The 18,152-nt window shown below is 48.3% G+C and overlaps 1 protein-coding gene across 6 annotated transcripts in view; it reads right to left on the bottom strand.

The window, feature by feature from the left end:
* The window catches only part of GRAMD1B (GRAM domain containing 1B), a 95,227-nt gene that overhangs the window by 66,421 nt on the left and 10,654 nt on the right, over positions 1-18,152 (bottom strand). For 4 of the 6 annotated variants that reach the window (XM_032709399.1, XM_032709396.1, XM_032709397.1 and 1 more), the window contains exon 2: positions 17,074-17,151. In XM_032709399.1, the coding sequence (XP_032565290.1) occupies positions 17,074-17,151 (78 nt within the window). Of the gene's footprint in view, positions 1-3,237; positions 3,256-17,073; positions 17,152-18,152 lie in introns of those variants that run through there. The other 2 variants (XM_032709404.1, XM_032709401.1) reach the window with 2 other exon arrangements.

The raw sequence follows: 18,152 nt of genomic DNA, 5'->3' as shown, positions 1-18,152 counted from the left end.
TCAAGCAGCACACACAGACACTAAAAACAGCAACAAAGTAAAAACCATGCAGAGCTTTCTCAAACTGAAGAAAGACTTGGAAATTATGAGTAGCAGGAAAAAGAAAAAAAAAAAGGGGGGGGGGTTAGAAAAAAAAAAGACCGGATGTTTTCCTGACCTGCAAGTACAAACTGTCAAAGCCTCATGAATTTTAAAAGGCTGGAATACACAAAACCAGAGTTACTTTTCTTTTTTTTTTTTCCCCTGACCTCCTACTTGGATGAAAGAATCACTGAATGGTCCTGTCCAGATAAAACAGTGCTTTCCATGCCCTCTGCACAGCCAGGAACATCTGTACGAAGTGACAGGCATGAATCAGGTCTCTTGCTTTCTGGTTCAGATGGGAGAAAGAGGCAATTTTTGTGCAGCATTTCAGCCTGGGTGGGAGCTGGAAGCACAGAGGCAACTCCAGAAATTAAAATTCATACAACAGTGTTCAATATTTAGCACTGTTTTATTCACAGACAGCTATTTTGCACTCCCTATTGTCTTCCTCCCCTCACACACGCTTCCCCAGGCAATCCCAGCCAGGTGCTATCTAATAAATCCAAGGAAATCATCTCTAAGCAAAAGCTCTGTGGTGCTGTAAACAGGCACCTTGCCTGCCTTCACTCATCATTCCTGTTACAGCTGAGAACAGGAACATTTCCTTCAAGGTGGAATCGAGTAAATCAGGTGCTTAAATACCTCTCCCCACCCCCTAAAAGGTCTGAGGACTTTCTAAGTGTGTCCCTGCAGCACAGAGAGCAGGAACCTTTCAGTGTTGGGGGGATAAAAAGCATCTCTGTGATTGATGTCCCTCACTCCCACTGGTTCATCACCTGAGAAGTGATTCATGTCTTCCCAAGGAGCTTTTTAGCTCCACATTGACCTGGTTTCCCCCCCCCTCTCCAACAGGTTATCTGCTTTCCCCCCTGGCACTCAGCAAGGAGCAGGGATGGAATAATCTGGGATTTTACTTTTAGGAGGAACCCCCTGAAAGCACAGCTGGGAGGTGGCAAAGCCCCCAAAGGTGTCACTGTCCCCAGGGTGCCCCAAAGCATAAAAAGGGATGGTTTTCTGAGTCCCCTAAGAGTTCTGAAAAGCCTCAAGATGAGGATGGATGATGGATTACCCTGGGATTAAAACCACGGGCTACTCAGTAGTGAAAAGTGCAGTTCTGTTTTTAATGAGCTAAATATGGGCCCATTCTTTGGTGTGTCAGGAAATGCCAGTTCTGGAGACACCCCCAAAGGTGCCTCAGCAGCAAAGGAAGCAACACAATGGAGAGCAGCAACATCCTGATATCCCATCCCAGGGCTGCTCTGGGATCACTTCAGGCTGAGAAAACAAAGCTCTTAAACGCCCTCAGAAGGTCAGTTCTTCCAGACTGACCCCAGCAGAAATTAAGGAAAATTAGTATCACCCCTTGGAGGCTCCAAACCAAATGTAACAGGGGTAACTGACCCCAAGCCAGAAAACAGACCATGGAAGAAGAGGTGGGTTTCAACAAAGGATAGGGGGTTAAACATCAGCACTTGTTATGGTTAAGTCCAAATCAACCTGTACACATTCCAGGAATATTTACATAACCAATTTCCAAGACGCATCTGTTTCAGGAGGTTCACACTAGACTCAGTTTTTCACTCAAGCTGCATTTCCCTGAAAAGATAAATAGGTTTTAAGCACATTCATGCTCAGATGGTGCTTTGACACTGTAGATCATGTTTGCCTTTAGTTAAAAACACGAAACCATAAATAACAGGTACAGACAAAGAGAATTTTCAAGTGGCTTTGTTGTTTCTGTCATTGAAAATGTCTTGTTTTTCAACACAATAAAGCTTGAGATCTCCAAAGTGCCACCACAGCTCTCACTGAAATGAAGTGTCACTCAACTGGCTCCAAGGCCAGAGACCCTTCAGCATCTCAGTGGGAATTGTTTCCAAGCCCTAGAAGTGGGTTTGCAGGGACAAACAGTTGAAGCTTGAACCAACATGACAGTGAGGATGAGTTCACCTTTAGAAAGCAACATTTACCCAGAAGTACCTCCTAAAACTCACTGGCAGACAGTAAAAACTCAAAACCTGTATTTAACCCGGTCCTGGGGAAAAACAGGGCACCAGCTCCACCCAGGCTTCTGGGATATGGGATTGGAAGCAGTTAGTGCTTAGCAGAAATACATGTGAAAGGCAAAACTCAGCTGGAATTCTGGCTGAGTCATAAGCCCTTCAATCTGTCAGCAGCACCACAGGGGGGGTTCTGAGCATGGACTTCTAAGCCCAGGAAGGAGTTGGTTCCTGGAACACAGCACACCCATGTCCCCATGCTCGAGGACCCAGCCAGAGCAAGCTCAAAAGCAGAGGGTTAAAACCCCTTTGCCTCTCTCCAGCCAGGCTTAACTTCAGGCCCTGCTGAGAAAAAAAGCCCGGGACACGTTTTACAGGCACATTCCCTGCACTTTAACCTTGCTCTGATCCCAAGGAGTCACACTGGTGGCCAGCTCGTTCTAGAAACAACCTCTTTGCTGTAAAGACCTCATGAGTGGTCCTTGCCATGATGGACCAGTGGCCTTGTGCTTCCCAGGTCACCAAACCATCCCGAAAGCCATTTCCACCTCACAAAGCCCATCTCAATCCATCCAGCTCCATTCCCAGATTTCCAGGCTGCCAGCCCACAGGAAAAGCAGAACCCACAGCCCGGTAAGAGCAGCAGCACAGGCAACAGAGAAGCCTCACAGAAAAGGGCGGATGCATCCATAAGCTCGAATTACTTTCTCCCTCGACACTCCCCCCCGAGATCCTTCTCCAAAAAAAAGAAAGAGGCTGCCAGAAGGAATTTCTCGGTCCCTGGGAGCGGAAAGCTGCCCCTAAAGCACCCTCTAGTGTCACTCTGCCATCCAGCAGGTCTGCCGGCATCCCTGCTCCCACCTCAGAACGCCCCGGCAGGAACACAAGCTCCCTTATTTCCCTCCCTCCCGCCCCCGACCTTCACCTACAGCACCGACATTCCACGGTTTTCCCCAACCTTACAGCACAAGCGACGTGGGGACTGTGGCCACTGAGTACCATCCTCCCAGAGCCTAAATCCCAACGCTCAACCCCAGCACTCCCAGCATCGGGGAGGGTGGTCAGGAGAAAGCAAAAAGGTTGAGGGACAAAGTAAGAAGTTGCCAAGCGAGACCACTTACGCACAGTGAGGACGGCAGCATTTCCATCCTACCTTTGCTGTCGCCATATCAGACGTCTCCATGTTTTCTGCTTGGCCTATCAGTAAACAAAGAGCGTTGGAGGAGGGAGAAGGGAGGGGAGAGAAAGGGAAAGTCAAAAGAGGATGAAGAAGAACGAGGGGAACAACTTGACAGCGGGGCGAGAACAATGAAAGAGTCACTTCAGCGCTCGTTCCAAGCGTTCCCTCCTGCCCCCACAGAAGGGCATCTCGGGCAGATAGTCCCAATTTAGATACTTGTTCGGAGTCTGGCACAAGACCTGAGTCATTGCCATCCCCCCCAACTCCTCCCCCCTGCCACCACCCAAAGGTCTAAGCTGAGGAACACAGAGGACCCTCCTCCCAGCTTCCCTTTTAAGTCTGAGCTCTGCAGGAGCAAGGGAACAACCCATCTCCCTCTGGCTCCACGGGAAGGGGGAATGACACAACACCCCCCCCCAACCCCGAGTGGGTATTTTAGGAGTCAGGAGAAAGGGAGAAAAGCAAGTGGGTTCTGGGCAGTGCACAGGTAAAAAGGAGGAGTGATCAGGCACGAGAAGGACTGAAGTAGGGAAGGCAAAAGTGCCGGGGATCAGCCAGACAGGTGGAGAAGCGATGGTGCAGAACAGTCATACCAGAGATCATGGAAAGGGAGAGTGAGTGGCACGTGCAGAGACAAAAGTGGAGGCTCCTCAGCTGCATCCCGCTGAGAACACACTCACCTCAGAGCAACACTCCCAAACCGACTGGGCCTGAACTAGTAACTCTTTGGTGCACGCTCAGCTCGGGCTGCAAAGCACCAGATCCCCGGCTAAGGTGAGGCCGGTCCCGGCATCAAGAGGCATCCGTAGCTGCGCGGCCCTGCCCGGATTGGCGGAGCAGGGTGACTTCACGCCGCCCCATCCATCACCCAGCTTCTCCCTCCCTGGTCCTCCCAGCCCCTCCTGGCCTACTTTACCCCGGGAAATCAGCCTGGAGGAGTCGGAGAGCCGGCCAGGGAACGCGCTGCACGCAGCTCCCCGGAGCGCTCTGGCAGCGCCAGCCAGCCAGACGTGAGCAATCCTGGCTGGGAGGGAGGCAGGGAAAACACTGCGGAGCTCGGGCAAATTAAGAGCCTCCGAGGGCTAGAAAACATCGCCGCTTGAAAGTGCTTATTCATAGCCCGGTGCAGCACAGCAGGCACCGCGCCGGAGCGCACAAAGACCGGGGGGCACCGGCGGAGCCTTTACAAGGCAGTTTGCACACACACCCAAGGGCAGCTCGTTCCCTGCAAAACCAGACCACTCCTGTTCCCCCGTGCACGGGAATTCACACACTCTCCCCCTCTCCCCCCCCCGGGTTTTATTGTATTAAATATTTTACGGAGCTGGCATTAATCTTTTTTTTTTTCTAAACCAGATGTCGCCCCCCCCTCCCCGTGTGCAGATGTGCAGTGCAAAGAGTCCGGGAACAGGCAACGGTCCTCAGCGCTCAGACCACCTCTGAAAAGGGCCATCAGTGGAAAACACAGCGAAAACTCCTGCCAAGTCCTGTCTTGGCACACAGAAAATGTGTATTTTGGTATGTTTCTGCTGCGAGGCATTCGTGCTTGCACAAATCAGAGCTGGCACACTGCACCTCTGTGCTCAGAATATACAAATGCTCTGAAAGAGAGGAGGTTTACAGTAGATATTAGGAAGAAATTCCTCCCTGGGAGGGTGGGGAGGCCCTGGCACAGGTTGCCCCAAGAAGCTGTGGCTGCCCCAGCCCTGGAAGTGTCCAGGGCCAGGTTGGACAGGGCTTGGAGCAACCTGGGCTAGTGGAAGGTGTCCCTGCCCATGGCAGGGGGTTAGAACATAATGATCTCTAACATCCCCTCCAACCCAAACCATCCTGTGATTCCCTAAAATCCACCAACCTCCTGCTCACCAGGGACATAAAGCCCATTTTCTGAACACACATTTTAACCTCCATCCCAAGCATTGCTGTGAGTGTAACACAGCTTCAACACACCCAACCCAATGCTACAGGGGGGGAAAAAAAATCCCCACAGCACCCAAGCTGGTTCCACTCACTGGGATAAGGATTGTCATCCACTAAATGAATTCCAAGTGCCTCCTGTGCCATACTGGAGCGTGAAAAGTAACCATAAAACATCCAGTGCAGACAGAGAGAGAGACAAACAGCAAGTGGACAATCTGCTCCTCAATCCCTCTTTTATAGGGTTACTGGTATCCCTTAAGGACTGTCTACTTGTGTGCATTTTGCTGCAAGTATTCACAGCAGCGTGGGGGGAAAAAAAAAAACCCCCACAGCAGCTCCATGAAGGACTTGCAGCAAATCCTAAGCTAAAGAACCAGCAAAGGCTTTGTGATTCAGAAAAAAAGCTGATTTTCCACGTCAGCCCCTTCACAGCAGAGGCTCTCTGCAGTTCCAGCAGCTCAGGAACTTAAAAGCAAACAGGAAACATCTCCCGAGGAAGTCCACTGTTGGGAAGGGAACAGCCCACTGTGACAGCCTTGAGCTCTGGGTAGGAATTTAAAGCTCTATAAATAGCCCCAGCAACGGTCCTGTTAGCCCGGGGTTTGAGCTCATAATTGCCACCTTAAAAATCAGAAAACATTGCTTTTTAAAAGAATTACCTGCCAGTGTCACTGCCCCTTCAAACACTGTCACACTCACAGCCAGCTGGGCATCCCCTGTAGAGGGGTTTTACAGCTGCCCATCACTGCAGTTGTGGCTCCTCACTCACCAGAGCAGACCCACCTCTCCAAGATCCTGAAAAACTCACTTATCAACACCCACACAGTGCAAACAAGGGGCTTAGAGGGCTCAGACAGATTAATTCTCCAGGAAAGGTGTGTGACCTGCAGGCAGAGCGTGTAACGTGCTCCCTGTGAGCCACCACCTCAGCCACACTTGGAGTCTCCCATATGGTAAAAAAAAAAAAGGAAAGTCTGCAGGACTTGGGGAAGCAATTAAAAAAAAACCAAACAAACTAACCCTGTGTCTCTGTGAAACATGCACACAAAACAAAACCTGTTAGTGACAGAACCAGTGGGAGGGAAAATAGAAACTAATTAGGAAATGTTATGGGGAGAAAGAAAGAACTGCTACAGAGGACGCCAGAACGTAAGGGAGAGAGAGTTGAACTGTTAACAATGCACCTTGGTGGACAGATCCCCAGGAAAATGTGCCAGATGGGTAAAATCCTGAATCCTTCCTGAAGTCAGCAGTGTTCTGCAGCGTTACAGCCCCTGCTGTCAGAGAGAACCACATGGACTCTGGGAGCCAGGGCACACCTCCATTTCCCCGGGAAACAATCTCAGAGGGGACTCCCTCTTTGCTGCAGCAGCTGGGAAGTCACATGAGACTTCGTTTCCAGAAAAAAAAAAAAATAAATAAATATGGATTTCACTTCTCTGGGCATCATGGGAGCTGTAGTCGCTGCCCAGGGCAGAAAAGCCACTGCTTTGAGCTGTGTGACTGCAGTGTTTGTCAGCCTGGGGGTGTGGAAGGGAGAGCAAGGGAGAACAGCATCACAGCACAAAGGCAGGACCACTGGAAGAAGAGATTGGAAAATTAAAAGGAGAAAAATCATACAGAGACTCGGGAATAGGAAGAATATATCACTGTGTCAGGAGGGCAGAAAAAACTGGGATGATTCAGACTGTTACTGCTGCTTTCTCGAGCAATATTATAATCAAAGAGCACTGCTGCTTTCTCACAGAGCCTTTTGGCTCTTTTCCCCCCTTCATTTTCTTGCCTGTTTGAATTCTTAACCTTCCATTTGCTTGAGGATGGTGCAATAACCTCTCCCACCCCAGCACAGACTCATGCACTCTGAAAAGCAGGCCAACAGAAAGCTCCATGACTCATGGCATGCCTCAGAGAAAAAAATCCCTCTTTTGTTGGAATTCATGAGAAAATTAAAAGTCATCTTCTCATTTTTACCTTCCTTCCTCACCAAGGAACTTGCAGCCACCATGAAAAGGCAGTAATGTGATAGCTGATAATCTGCTCTTTCACTAAGGGCAGGAGATTCTGGAATAACTCATGGCTTGAAATAAGTCTCATCCCACCACAGCCCAACACCTCAACCAAGCAAGATTTTCACTCAGCTGAACGTCTGGTCTCTCAAAAATCAAGAGTGCTTTTAAATGCCTAAATCCAAGACTCTTTGTAATTTAAATCTTTCAAGCACATCAACCTAAACCTTTATATGGAGTCCAACAACCTTCAGGCTTTGGGCTGGCGCTGCCCAAGGGATCATTCACAGACACACATGGAGAAACCAAGCCTTCTGTACTCAGCTGGACCTCATGCAACATCCTCTCCTGGACAAAACATAACCTAATGTTTCAGAGAAAAGGGTGAAACCCTTGCAGCAAGAACACACACCACAATATTTTGGTTTTAAGTATATAAAACACACTGCAGCAATGACTGCAGGTCCACGAGAGGAAGAGAAAGGTCCTGCATCCTTCATTTCTCAAACCTGAGACAGGAGGAGATAAAGCAGGAGCTCGAGACCCAGGGGTTAAACACAAGCTTCCAGTTTGAATGAAGGCATTGCAGCTCAGCAGGGAAAACCTCCCACAGCCCGAGTCACTCACTACCTCTGGCATGTTTGAGGGCTCTTCCAGTGGCAGTGGCATCAACAACAGGGCAGAACAAAGGCTGGCAGGCTGCAAACACGAGCACAACGCAGAGGATGCCTCTTTTCCTACACTGTCACATCCCACAAATTCCTTGGGGACCCAGAATCAAGACCCCTGGTTTCTGAGGACACTGATGGGTGGCAGGTGCTGCACTGAGGAACAGCCTCCTCAAGCTCATGTAAAGAAGTCTGAGCACTCATGTCTAAGCCTGAAGCAAGGGTCCTTTTCCAGAGTGAAGGAATAATGAAATCTTACAGCGTTAGAAGCTTTGTCAGACCCGTATCTCTCCAACACGCCTGTATTCACGTGGCCTGTCATTTAAACAAGAGGAAGGGGTTCAGGAGAGTGAAATCTTTAGCATTGCCAAAGATTTGGGACAGGGCACAGGGACAGGGAAGGGAAAGCAAGCAGCAGAGAAGGCTTAAGGAAAAATATTAGGCCAAACTTGTAGGAAAACGAACTTGTAAGAAAAAAAAGCAGAGGGGCTCAAGGGCAGACTTTGAGCTGGTACCATCACAATGCCTGACCTTGGTGCAGTGGGGGGACACATGCTGCCATCTCATCACCAAAATGCACAACAAACACTCTGCAAAGGCCCAAAAGAAACGGCTGGGGGGGGGAAAACAAGGAAAAGGGGGAGAAGGCAGAGAAGAAAGGCGGAGGTCAGCGAGCACTCACACGGTTACAGTCATCTGCAGAAAGGGGGGATCTGTCCAAGTGCCAGCAGGGCTCCCCAGCAACCTGGGGCAGCGTCACTTCAGCAGCCAGGGAGCACAGACACTGCTGGAGTCAAGGAGGAGGAAATCCCAGCTGGGTTACACACGCACAGCAGCACCGGGGGGGAAGCAGCACAGAGCCGGGACCTCGGGATCCACCCTGGGAGCAGGGAATGCCATGGAGCTGGGGTTGGGTGGCTTTGACTGGGGTTGGAGTCACTGCAGCCTGGCCCCCGAGGGAAGGAGCAGTGACTGGGCTGATGAGAAGGCAGAGCTGTGGAGAGGTCTCCAAAGAGCCTGATCTGGGCTCTCTGCTCTCAGATTTCTTCCATCACAGGCGATTCAATTTTAAAGGGACAGCTGCCTCCAAGCCTCTGCCAGAGATGCTGCTGTAGGATGAGATGCAAAAACCTGAGAGAACCAGGAATTCTCTACTGAAACCAAGAGAATTTGAGGTTAATAATGGAATTCTCAAGGCCAGTTAACCAACCATCACTTCTCTTGAGCTGGACTGTCCATCAGCAGGGGGAGGCTAACACAGCTTATCCCAAGTTTCCTGAAAGAGAGGGGAAAAGCCTTGGGGAAGAGCATGGGTGTTTAGCTGAGAAGGAAGCCAGAGGTTGCCTTGCAGAAGTGAAGTCCATAAAAAGATGTTCCAAGCTCGTTTTCAATGGTACTTCCCCATTTTGGCAGCTGACCACGAAGTGTAAAGATGCACCTATTTTCCAAGGTAAGCATTGCAAATACTTAAAGATGCCAAAGATATATAGCATGAAAAGCATGGAATAGGCCATGAGGAAGGGGGGGGGGGTGCTGACTGTAAATGTAGGAAAGAGCTGATTTGTTCAAGGCCTCACATTGAGAACAATCTGTACAACAGAGAGCAGCTACCTCTTAAGAGTAGGAGGATGTTTCACCCAGGAAATGCAGAATAACTTGAATTCCCAGTTCAAACCACTGCCCTTGGATTCCAAGGGAATTTTTCTGTTCCTACAGAGAATTAAGCAGAAATATCCTGCACTGAGCAGCTGCATTCCAGAAACAGCTGATGGCTGTAAACAAAGGCCTGCAAAGGTCCCTGTAAGGGCACAAGCACATGCATTCGAGCTGAAGAAAGCTATTCCCAGATCCCCTCCCACCACTCACACAACCTGCAGAGTCCCAGGGGAAGCTGAGGCAGCACCATCCTGGGGCAGAAGGATCAGCCTCCCTCTGTGCATCCAGCTTCCCTTAAGCCATCAAGCTGCAAAGCCTGTGAACAGCAATTACAGCTCCGATTTAGACGTATTATTGTGGTCCCAGATTCTCAAAAAACTGAGGTGGGAGAACAGGCAGAAAAAAAAAAAAAGGCTGCAAAAATAAGCCTTCTGTTTCTGCCCTTCAACATATGCCAGCCCTGTCTGCCAATTTATTGGCTCAACAAGTGGGTTTTAGCTTCCTTATCCCTGCACTGTTTCTCCCCACCTAATCACTCGATTATTTAACTTTACATGCCCACTGCATGTCAGAAAAGTCACTGTAAATTAGGAGATTTTGCTCCACCTCATTCCCAGGACTTTTAGGTGAAGCTTGAAAGCTTTGAGCCCTTATTAACAATCGAGGCACATTAAAGCTGTGGCAACCCCAGTGGCTCCTGCCTTGAGACTCCTTTCTCACTCCACTGGTTGGAATTACAAACCCCTGTAATAAAGGTGGCAGAAGAGATGCCATTTATTCCTTACAGACACCACAATCAGCAGCTCCATCTGCTCATTTGAATAGTCAACACGAGCATAAACTGGGGCACTCTGGTCCCCTCTTCAGCTGGGATGTCTGTTTGGCATCACCTTTTAGTCTTCTGTTGATAAGTGGGTAACACAGGCCCCATTTCCACCTCCCAGGCACTATTCTGAAATGGGAAACACCCCTTTCAAACTGCATTTTGACTTCAATGGCCACAGAGACACTGAAGACACATATCTTAAAACTATTTGTCTTTTCTATCAACTGAGTGTTGGTGAGATTTATAGGTTTGAGTTCTGTGCACTTGAGATCACCTTTTGCTTCCACTTAAATACCACACCAGGTCCCAGAACATAGCCTGGGAATGACTGTATGCAAATAATTAACAAAATATTTCAGTAGCAAACCAGATTTGCAATTATTGGCAAGGAAAAGAGATTGGAAAAGGGGTTCCCAAAGAGCTGTGCCCCGTTTCATTTGAACACCACCTTTGTTTTATTGCATTAATCAATCACAGCACACGGGATGGGAGCAGGGAACAATGTAATTCCAGAGCTTTTCTTTGCAGTGGGAGCACCAGGCACATTCATGACATGACTCACAAGCACATCTTGCTCTCTGATGACATCTCAGTTAAAATGTTCCCAGCACGAGGAAAGGTGGGTTTTGTCTGACAGGGAGACAAAAGAGGTGTTGCCTACACAGTGCTCTTTTTGAGGAAACCCTGATTACCACATCCATAGTTCTTATGAGTGGTACCAAGAGAGAAATTACTAGCACAGCTCAAATTCCCAAATCCTTCAACTTTGGGCACATGCAATAAAATCTGAAGGGCAGTTACAGCCTCTGTATGTGTCCCAGGGCACATGCCAACTTAAAAAGGCAGCCCCATCAAATGAAGTGTTTTCTGCACCTTGGGAAACTCTGATCTAGAGGTTTAAAGCAAAGTCGAAAATGCAAGTTCTATAACAGGCACTCCCTGCAGGAATCTGGCCACACTCTTTAACAGATTTGAGCAAACCCCTCCCTTCTCTGCATCCCTGAACCCCCCAGCTCTGGCTGTGATACCAGGGAAGTTCTCTGAGACTCTCTGATGGCTGATTTTATGGCAGAACTGAAGTTTTAGTGCTGCAACAGAAGCCCACAGTGGCCTTGTCTTTCTTTACTGATCTTGCCCTTCATTTGGCCAACAACTGGACCATTTTCAGGCAATCTCAAGAGGGCCTAAGCCAGGCTTAGTGCCAACACACCCTCTCTCAGAATGCCCTCCTTCTCCACATTTGGTACCCAAGGGAAGGAGGTGCAAGCAGAACAAACCCAGATTAGTCTCCTGAACAACCAGCCTGGCTCCCAACAGCCAGCTGGCACCTCACAGCAGTGCCTGCCTGGAAAAAGAAAACTCCTGGGTGGAACTTGTGAGCAGGAAAGCAAAGCTGGAGTGTGAAACAACTCTGCACCACGGCAGGGTGGTTACACCAGGGGAATATCTCTGGGTAGCTCCCCCCAAACTGCAGGTCCCAGGAGGCATCCCAGCCCCTCTCTGCCACAACACTCTGAGAATTCCAGCGTTCCCAGGGGTTCCAGAGCTGGGCTGACCACGACTTTCAGGCCTGCAAGCCAAGTGCAGTGACACAACTGAAACTTCTTGGGAGCAGGGAGGGTGAGGAGCCTGCCCAGCATCTCAGACAGGGAGAAGGAGGGACATTAAAACGCCTCATTAGAACATTATTACATAATTAAAGCATTCAAACACCTCCTCCTGGTGTTCCTGGGTGAGGTCTGTCAAGCCTCCCCTGCACTCAGGGATGTGCAAGGAACAGCAGGGTTTGTCTCATCTTAACCAACACCAGCCCAGCAGAGACAGAAACTCCAACAGAAAAAACCATGTTGGCACCTGAGGAACAGAGTGTTTCCACTCACAGTCACTCTGACAGTGCCCAGTCCCAGCAGGGCAGAGCTGATCTTAAGCTGTTCTTGTCAGCCAGGAGGTGAGAGGGGCAAATAAAGGACACAAGCTCTGAGTCTAAGTATTAACCATCCTTCCTATGTGACAAAAGAGCCTTGTACCTTCTGGTTTAACTATTAAAGTCCAACTGACTTGGAGTTTGGAGCTGGATCCAAAAGGAAACTCACCCTGACATTATTACAAGAGCATCAGGGTTCTGCTCACAGACCCTCTGAGAGCTCAGCAGCCTCCAAGTCTTCTCCAGAACAAGGACTTCAGCCTCACTTTTAAAAAATTCCCTAGAAGTGATACATCAGGCATCCATCTGTGAGGGGAAAAAGCTCCTGAGGGGGTTGACTGGTATTAGGACCCTTCCCCCCCCAAGGATCTTTGCTGTGCCTCCCCTTGCAGGCAAACGGGCTCAGAACGTTGGCACCAACTTCATTGTGCCAAGGGGAAAGGGGCACAGGCAGAAGATGTAGCATAAACAAACCCTAAGGACACAAATAACATGGAATTTATCCTGACATTTTCAAACTTCAGCCTCTTTTCTGAACTTCACACAACTTGCTGGGAATCCAAGCAGCCAACAGAATTTCTTCTACCTGTCTCCGTCTTAAGCTCTTCCCTGATCTCCTTGCAAGGAATTCTCTTGTGAATTTTGATCCATTATTTGAGAGATCTTTATTAGATTTCTCAAAGAAAAAACAAGCCCTGCAGCCCTGGAAGCAGTAGAATAAGGTACTGAAATAACAAGGAACTAATTAAGCTGCAGCCAAGATTTAGGACGTATCAAACACAGATATCACAAAACTAATTGCACTTCCCATTTCCTCCACTTAGATAAGATCTCTAATGTAAATCATTCTGATTTACAGGAGTGTAAATGTAAATAATTTTGATTTACAGCAGTGTAAATGTAAATCAGTTTGATTTACATTTATCTTTTCATGTAAATCACTTTTATATGAGCTCTTGTAAACTGCCACTCACTTCTCTCCTAGATTTCTCCACAGCCTGTTGCTTTCCAGCCTTGTAATTTGCCTCCTCTCTTCACCAGTTTGTCTCCTCCTTAGACTGAGTCTAAGGACTGATTTTTCCTCTGGTTCAATAGCTTAACTTCTAATTAATTTAACTTAAACCTGATGGATGCCTCAGCACCACGACAAAGAACAAGTCCTTGGATCAAACAGGAGCAGGGTCACAAACTTGGAGTTAATCTGGTGAAAACTCAAGGTAATTCATGCCTAACCTTGTCTCCTTTCAGTGATTATTGGCTCTGTGGTGTGCACACATCTCACCCAAATCTGGGGCTGTCTCCATCCCAACCTTACCCACCCTCGGAATTACTTTAAATCAAATGTCATTATTTGGGCACTCAATAACTCAGCTCTGCTTATCTTGCTATTCCCACAGCTGTGATTTTTCAGCACTTGAGCAACTCAGGCTTAATTCACCACCTCTATTTTCCTGTGAGGTAAAAAAAGGAATTCTCCCTATTTCATAAATAGCAACATGAAGTGACTCACCCAAACTCCCCCAGGCAATCAGAAAGCGAGGAACTGAGCCCTAAGTTCACACAAAACCTGACTCTTTCCAGCCTGTCCCACTAAATTCTTCCTTGTGAGCCTCTAAAATCACGCAGAAAGCACACAGTTACCCCCCAAGACAAAGTAAAACCCGTGTAGGATCCCTCTCAGCATAAACCAGGCATGACAGAGACAGCACAACTTACATGGCTTTGCAGAGGGAAAGCTTTTTCCTCAGGGAGGACACACAGGGATGGCAGACCTGCCTCACTGCTGTGCCACAGGACACCTCAGCAGGGCAGGAGTTCTGGACCATGGCAGCACTTCCCAAGGCAGGAGACAACAGCAGCGCTCACCCCTCAAAAACCAACATTGCCAGAGACCACTGAATGCACCTGGAGCAGGACAGGACGTTCAGTCTCCTCTGAAAACACCTGAGGGTTGGATTGTGGTGCTTGGAAATCCTTCCCTGAGTTCACCCCACCAGCAGCAGCCCCGGTTACATCTTTAGTTGAGATCTCAGCTGTGCCTGCCCCAGATTTCAGCCACCCTCAGCTGTGTGTTCTTTTTTTTTTAAACCTCAGAATCAACTTAACAACTCAGCATCCCTTCCCTTTTGGCTGGGGTGGCTTCTTTCAGCACTTTCCCAGCTGCACTGAGGCTGCTGCAGCTTCTTCCCTGCTCCAAGTGCAGCACAGGCTCCTTCTGCCTGGGATATCAGGGGCAGGATGCCAAGACAGGGTGCACCTTCCAGCATGTAACATGTTGGATTTATGCTCTCCCCTCTGCTCAGCTTCTGTCACAGCTCACAGGGCTGCTGAAACTCTGGGTGCTTGAGGCTTTGATTGGGTTTGTTGGGGTTTTTTTTTAATTGATCAAGTGAACAGAACTGTCTTACAGTAACAGAAGCTCGGAGCTCCAAACCTGTGCATGGAAGACCTTTAGTTAGTGGTCAAAAATACCACCACAGGAGCAGAAAGAAAGACCCTACTCCTTCAATTTTTAAGAGTCTGATAGATTCAAGATGCCTCAGAAACAACCTTCAACTGTGTTAATAAAAGTACAGCCTTCAACTGTGTTAATAGAAGTACAGCCTTCAACTGTGTTAACAGAAATACAGCCTTCAACTGTGTTAATAGAAATACAGCCTTCAACTGTGGTAACAGCAACAGTAGATAGCAAGCTCTCAAATGTTCTGCCAGCCTTCTCTGCCAGCTTCACACCCCAAATTGTGTTTGAGGGTTTTTTTTTTTTTGGTTGAGTTTCATCAGCCCAAACCACTGATATCCAAAGAATAATATACCAGAGGAGCCTCATGCAATTATATCAGCAAAGGAGGAAAGAAAGCAGAGCAGCAAAAGGTAATTTATTATCCCTCAGGTGCATTCTCGTTTTAGGATCAGTGTTCTCCATGAAAACAAAAGCTGTTTGTCATTCAATCCAGGCAGCAGGAATGTTGTGGGTCCCAAATATGAGAGGTCAGTAGGCTCAACATCACCCTGGTTCTGCATAAACAGGTCTGAGATCTGAGTGTGCTGCACCTCAAACACGTCCCTTCCAGCCAGGGAGATACTAAATACTCATATTTAGCACCAATCTAAAGGCTCCATTTAGGCTACAAGTGGAACAGGTAGCACTTACAAAGGATACCCAGAAATCCCTGAGTATTAAAGGAGCCTAATCCTGATCCTGTTAACATATGAAATTCCAGCTCAAACGGGGTAACAGCACATCACACAGAGGAAGGAAGGCCACCTATGCCCTAAGAACCCACAAACAGAGTAACAGCACATCACCCAGAGGAAGGCCAGTTATGCCCTAAGAACCTACTCCTATTCCTGGTTCCAAACCCCTTCACCTGTTAGTTAGTCCAGGCTCCAGGGAGGTGGATAATTGGAGTGGAACATATGGAGGAAGAGGTGAGCTACAAGCAAGTGCTAATTCTGAGCCCAACTCTCTTGGGATATTAATGAGCTCCTCGGGGTCAGGATGTTCTCTCCAGTGAGTCCATTCCTCAGCTGCTACTCAGTTCTTACTCAACCCATTGCCCTTTGACATCCTAGCAGGGGGTCTGAATTCAGAAGGAATTTGCCCTGCTCCAGAGTTAGGAACAAAGAACTTTGACCTCAGAGAGCTGATGTGGGCTGAGCTACAGACCTGGAACAACACAATCCAGAGGGATCCTTCCTGGATAAAAGCAGTGGGAGTGGAAGGTGCCACACCCAGCAACCAGCACAAGGGAAGCAGTTCCCAAATCTCAGCATTTGCCCTCCTGTGGGCTCGCTGGAACCCCCAGCCACAAGCTCAGCTGAGTAAAACCCAGCTTAACCATTGATAAAACAATGGGAATCCCAGAAACCAAAGTCTGGGATTTGGAGCCAGGGATGTCAGCAGGGAAACGAGCCTGCAGGAGCTGGACCAGGAGAGAAAGGCAGGAATAACTCAGGAGTCACAGCTCATGCCCAGAAGAAGAAAACCAAGCAGATTCAGGCTCAAAAGTTGAACTACAAGAGACAGCAAAACTCTAAATCACGTGGCTCTGAGCAAAGCAACGATGATAAATCACACACAAAAATAAGCATTTGTTTTCCAACAGTTTTTGTGCCAATGCTGCAGTTTGCAGCAGTCATTAAAGTACAAGAAACTGAAGTACAAGAAACTTTAGTTCCTTCTGGAGCTTCACAGCAGCTCTGGACACCAAAAGTGAAACACAACAGCCAAGCTCAACAGTGTCTTGGTGAGGACAAGAACCACATCCAAATTTCAACGTGGATTTTTAAGGACCAGAGCTGCCAATCACCAATAAATACACAGCACATTTGCTTTCCCCCCACCTCCTAGAGGTGACCCACAGGTTCACTTTGGGATAACTTAGAAGCTTTTAACTCTGTGACTCAGTTTCTCCACAGCCCTTTCAGCCAGGGTCTAATAAACCACGTCCCAGCCAGGAACTAGACTGGGCTTAAAGTCCTGTCATGGTTTGAGGACCCCAAAAATCCAAAATCCAAAAATCCAGGCCTAAATAAAAGCATTTTCAAAGTGGTCCAAGCTGATTGCAAGCTGCAATTACAGGAGTTATAGGTGCAGGCTACTTGAGTTGGATGCACTGTCCCACAAGCTCTACTTTTCAGTTGATGAAAAACGCATTTTTTTTTTTTTAGCCATCAAGACCAACATAAATCACGTTCCTTGTCAAGCAAGTCTGGGAAATACAAGGAAAATAAATGAGAAGCTTGGCCACATGGAATTTCAGTGAGTTTTTCCAGGCATTCCCCCCCAGTTCAGCAGCACTGACTCACCTGTCCTCACGCAGGAAAGGGCTCAGGAACCGGGCTGAGTCGTCATCGTGGCTGCTCTGCTGGCTGCTCTGCTGGCTGCTGCAACAGGGGACAGGGAAACACAGCACTTAGACAGGGCCTAAGTTCCTAGGGACCACTCTCAGGTTTAAAACCTAGATCGAGCAAATTAAAAAAAAAAAAAAAAGACAAGGTTCATACTCCATTTCTGGGGGTGCCAAGAGGAGACGGCAGAAGCGGCCGCGTCCCATCTGATTTATGACTGGCCGCGGGTGTTTGGGGTGTCCATGGGTTCTTCCCCAAGAACTTCCCGATATACAGAAGTGCTCTTGCACATTGCTTAGGCAGCATTTCCTCGTGCCACCCCACAGCACTTCCTGAACATTCCAACACCAAACCCCTGCGTGTCTGTTTACCCCCTCCCCACCCAGTTCCAGGCAGCGGCACAAAAAAAAAAAAACAAAACACTTAAAAACCAACTCAGAGTGGCCAGCGCTGAATTTCTGGTGGGACTTGCACGCCGAGCCCACAAGATGTCACTGTCCCCCCTTAAATGGGTGTTTTGTGGGAGATTTTTATTTTTTTTCCAGCACATTTATTCCATGGATTTGCCCTCACTCCCCTCCGGCAGCCTCCAGTTGCTCCAGGGACCCAACAGGGTTCCTGCTTCTCGCTGCTGTGGCTTCGTTTCTCTGCAGGAGCTTTCCTTCTGAGCAGCAGGCAGAGCTGATTCTGCCTCCAGGGAAGACTAAAGGTGTTCCTGGGCTGGGTTTAATCTGCTTTCCCTGGCTACCAGTGGCTCTGGAGTCATGGCAACACCATCAGCACAAACTGCACAGTCCTGCCTCGGGACACTTGTCTGAGCACGCAGAGCGTGATAAAATCCTGTGGTTTCACTGTTAAATAAAACTAGTTCAGGTATAAATACACTTGCAATCCCAGCTTCTACTGGCACTGCACATGGACCTGCACATCCCATTGCCCAGAGGCACACAAATACAAATATGGTATCACAAAAACCCCTAAATTACATTTTCATTCTGAAGAGCAGCAATTCTCACCAGTAACATCTATCCTGGGGG

This window comes from Chiroxiphia lanceolata, chromosome 23, assembly GCF_009829145.1.
Source record: "Chiroxiphia lanceolata isolate bChiLan1 chromosome 23, bChiLan1.pri, whole genome shotgun sequence".
Lineage (NCBI taxonomy): Eukaryota > Metazoa > Chordata > Aves > Passeriformes > Pipridae > Chiroxiphia > Chiroxiphia lanceolata.
This window is presented reverse-complemented; position numbering and strand designations above follow the sequence as displayed.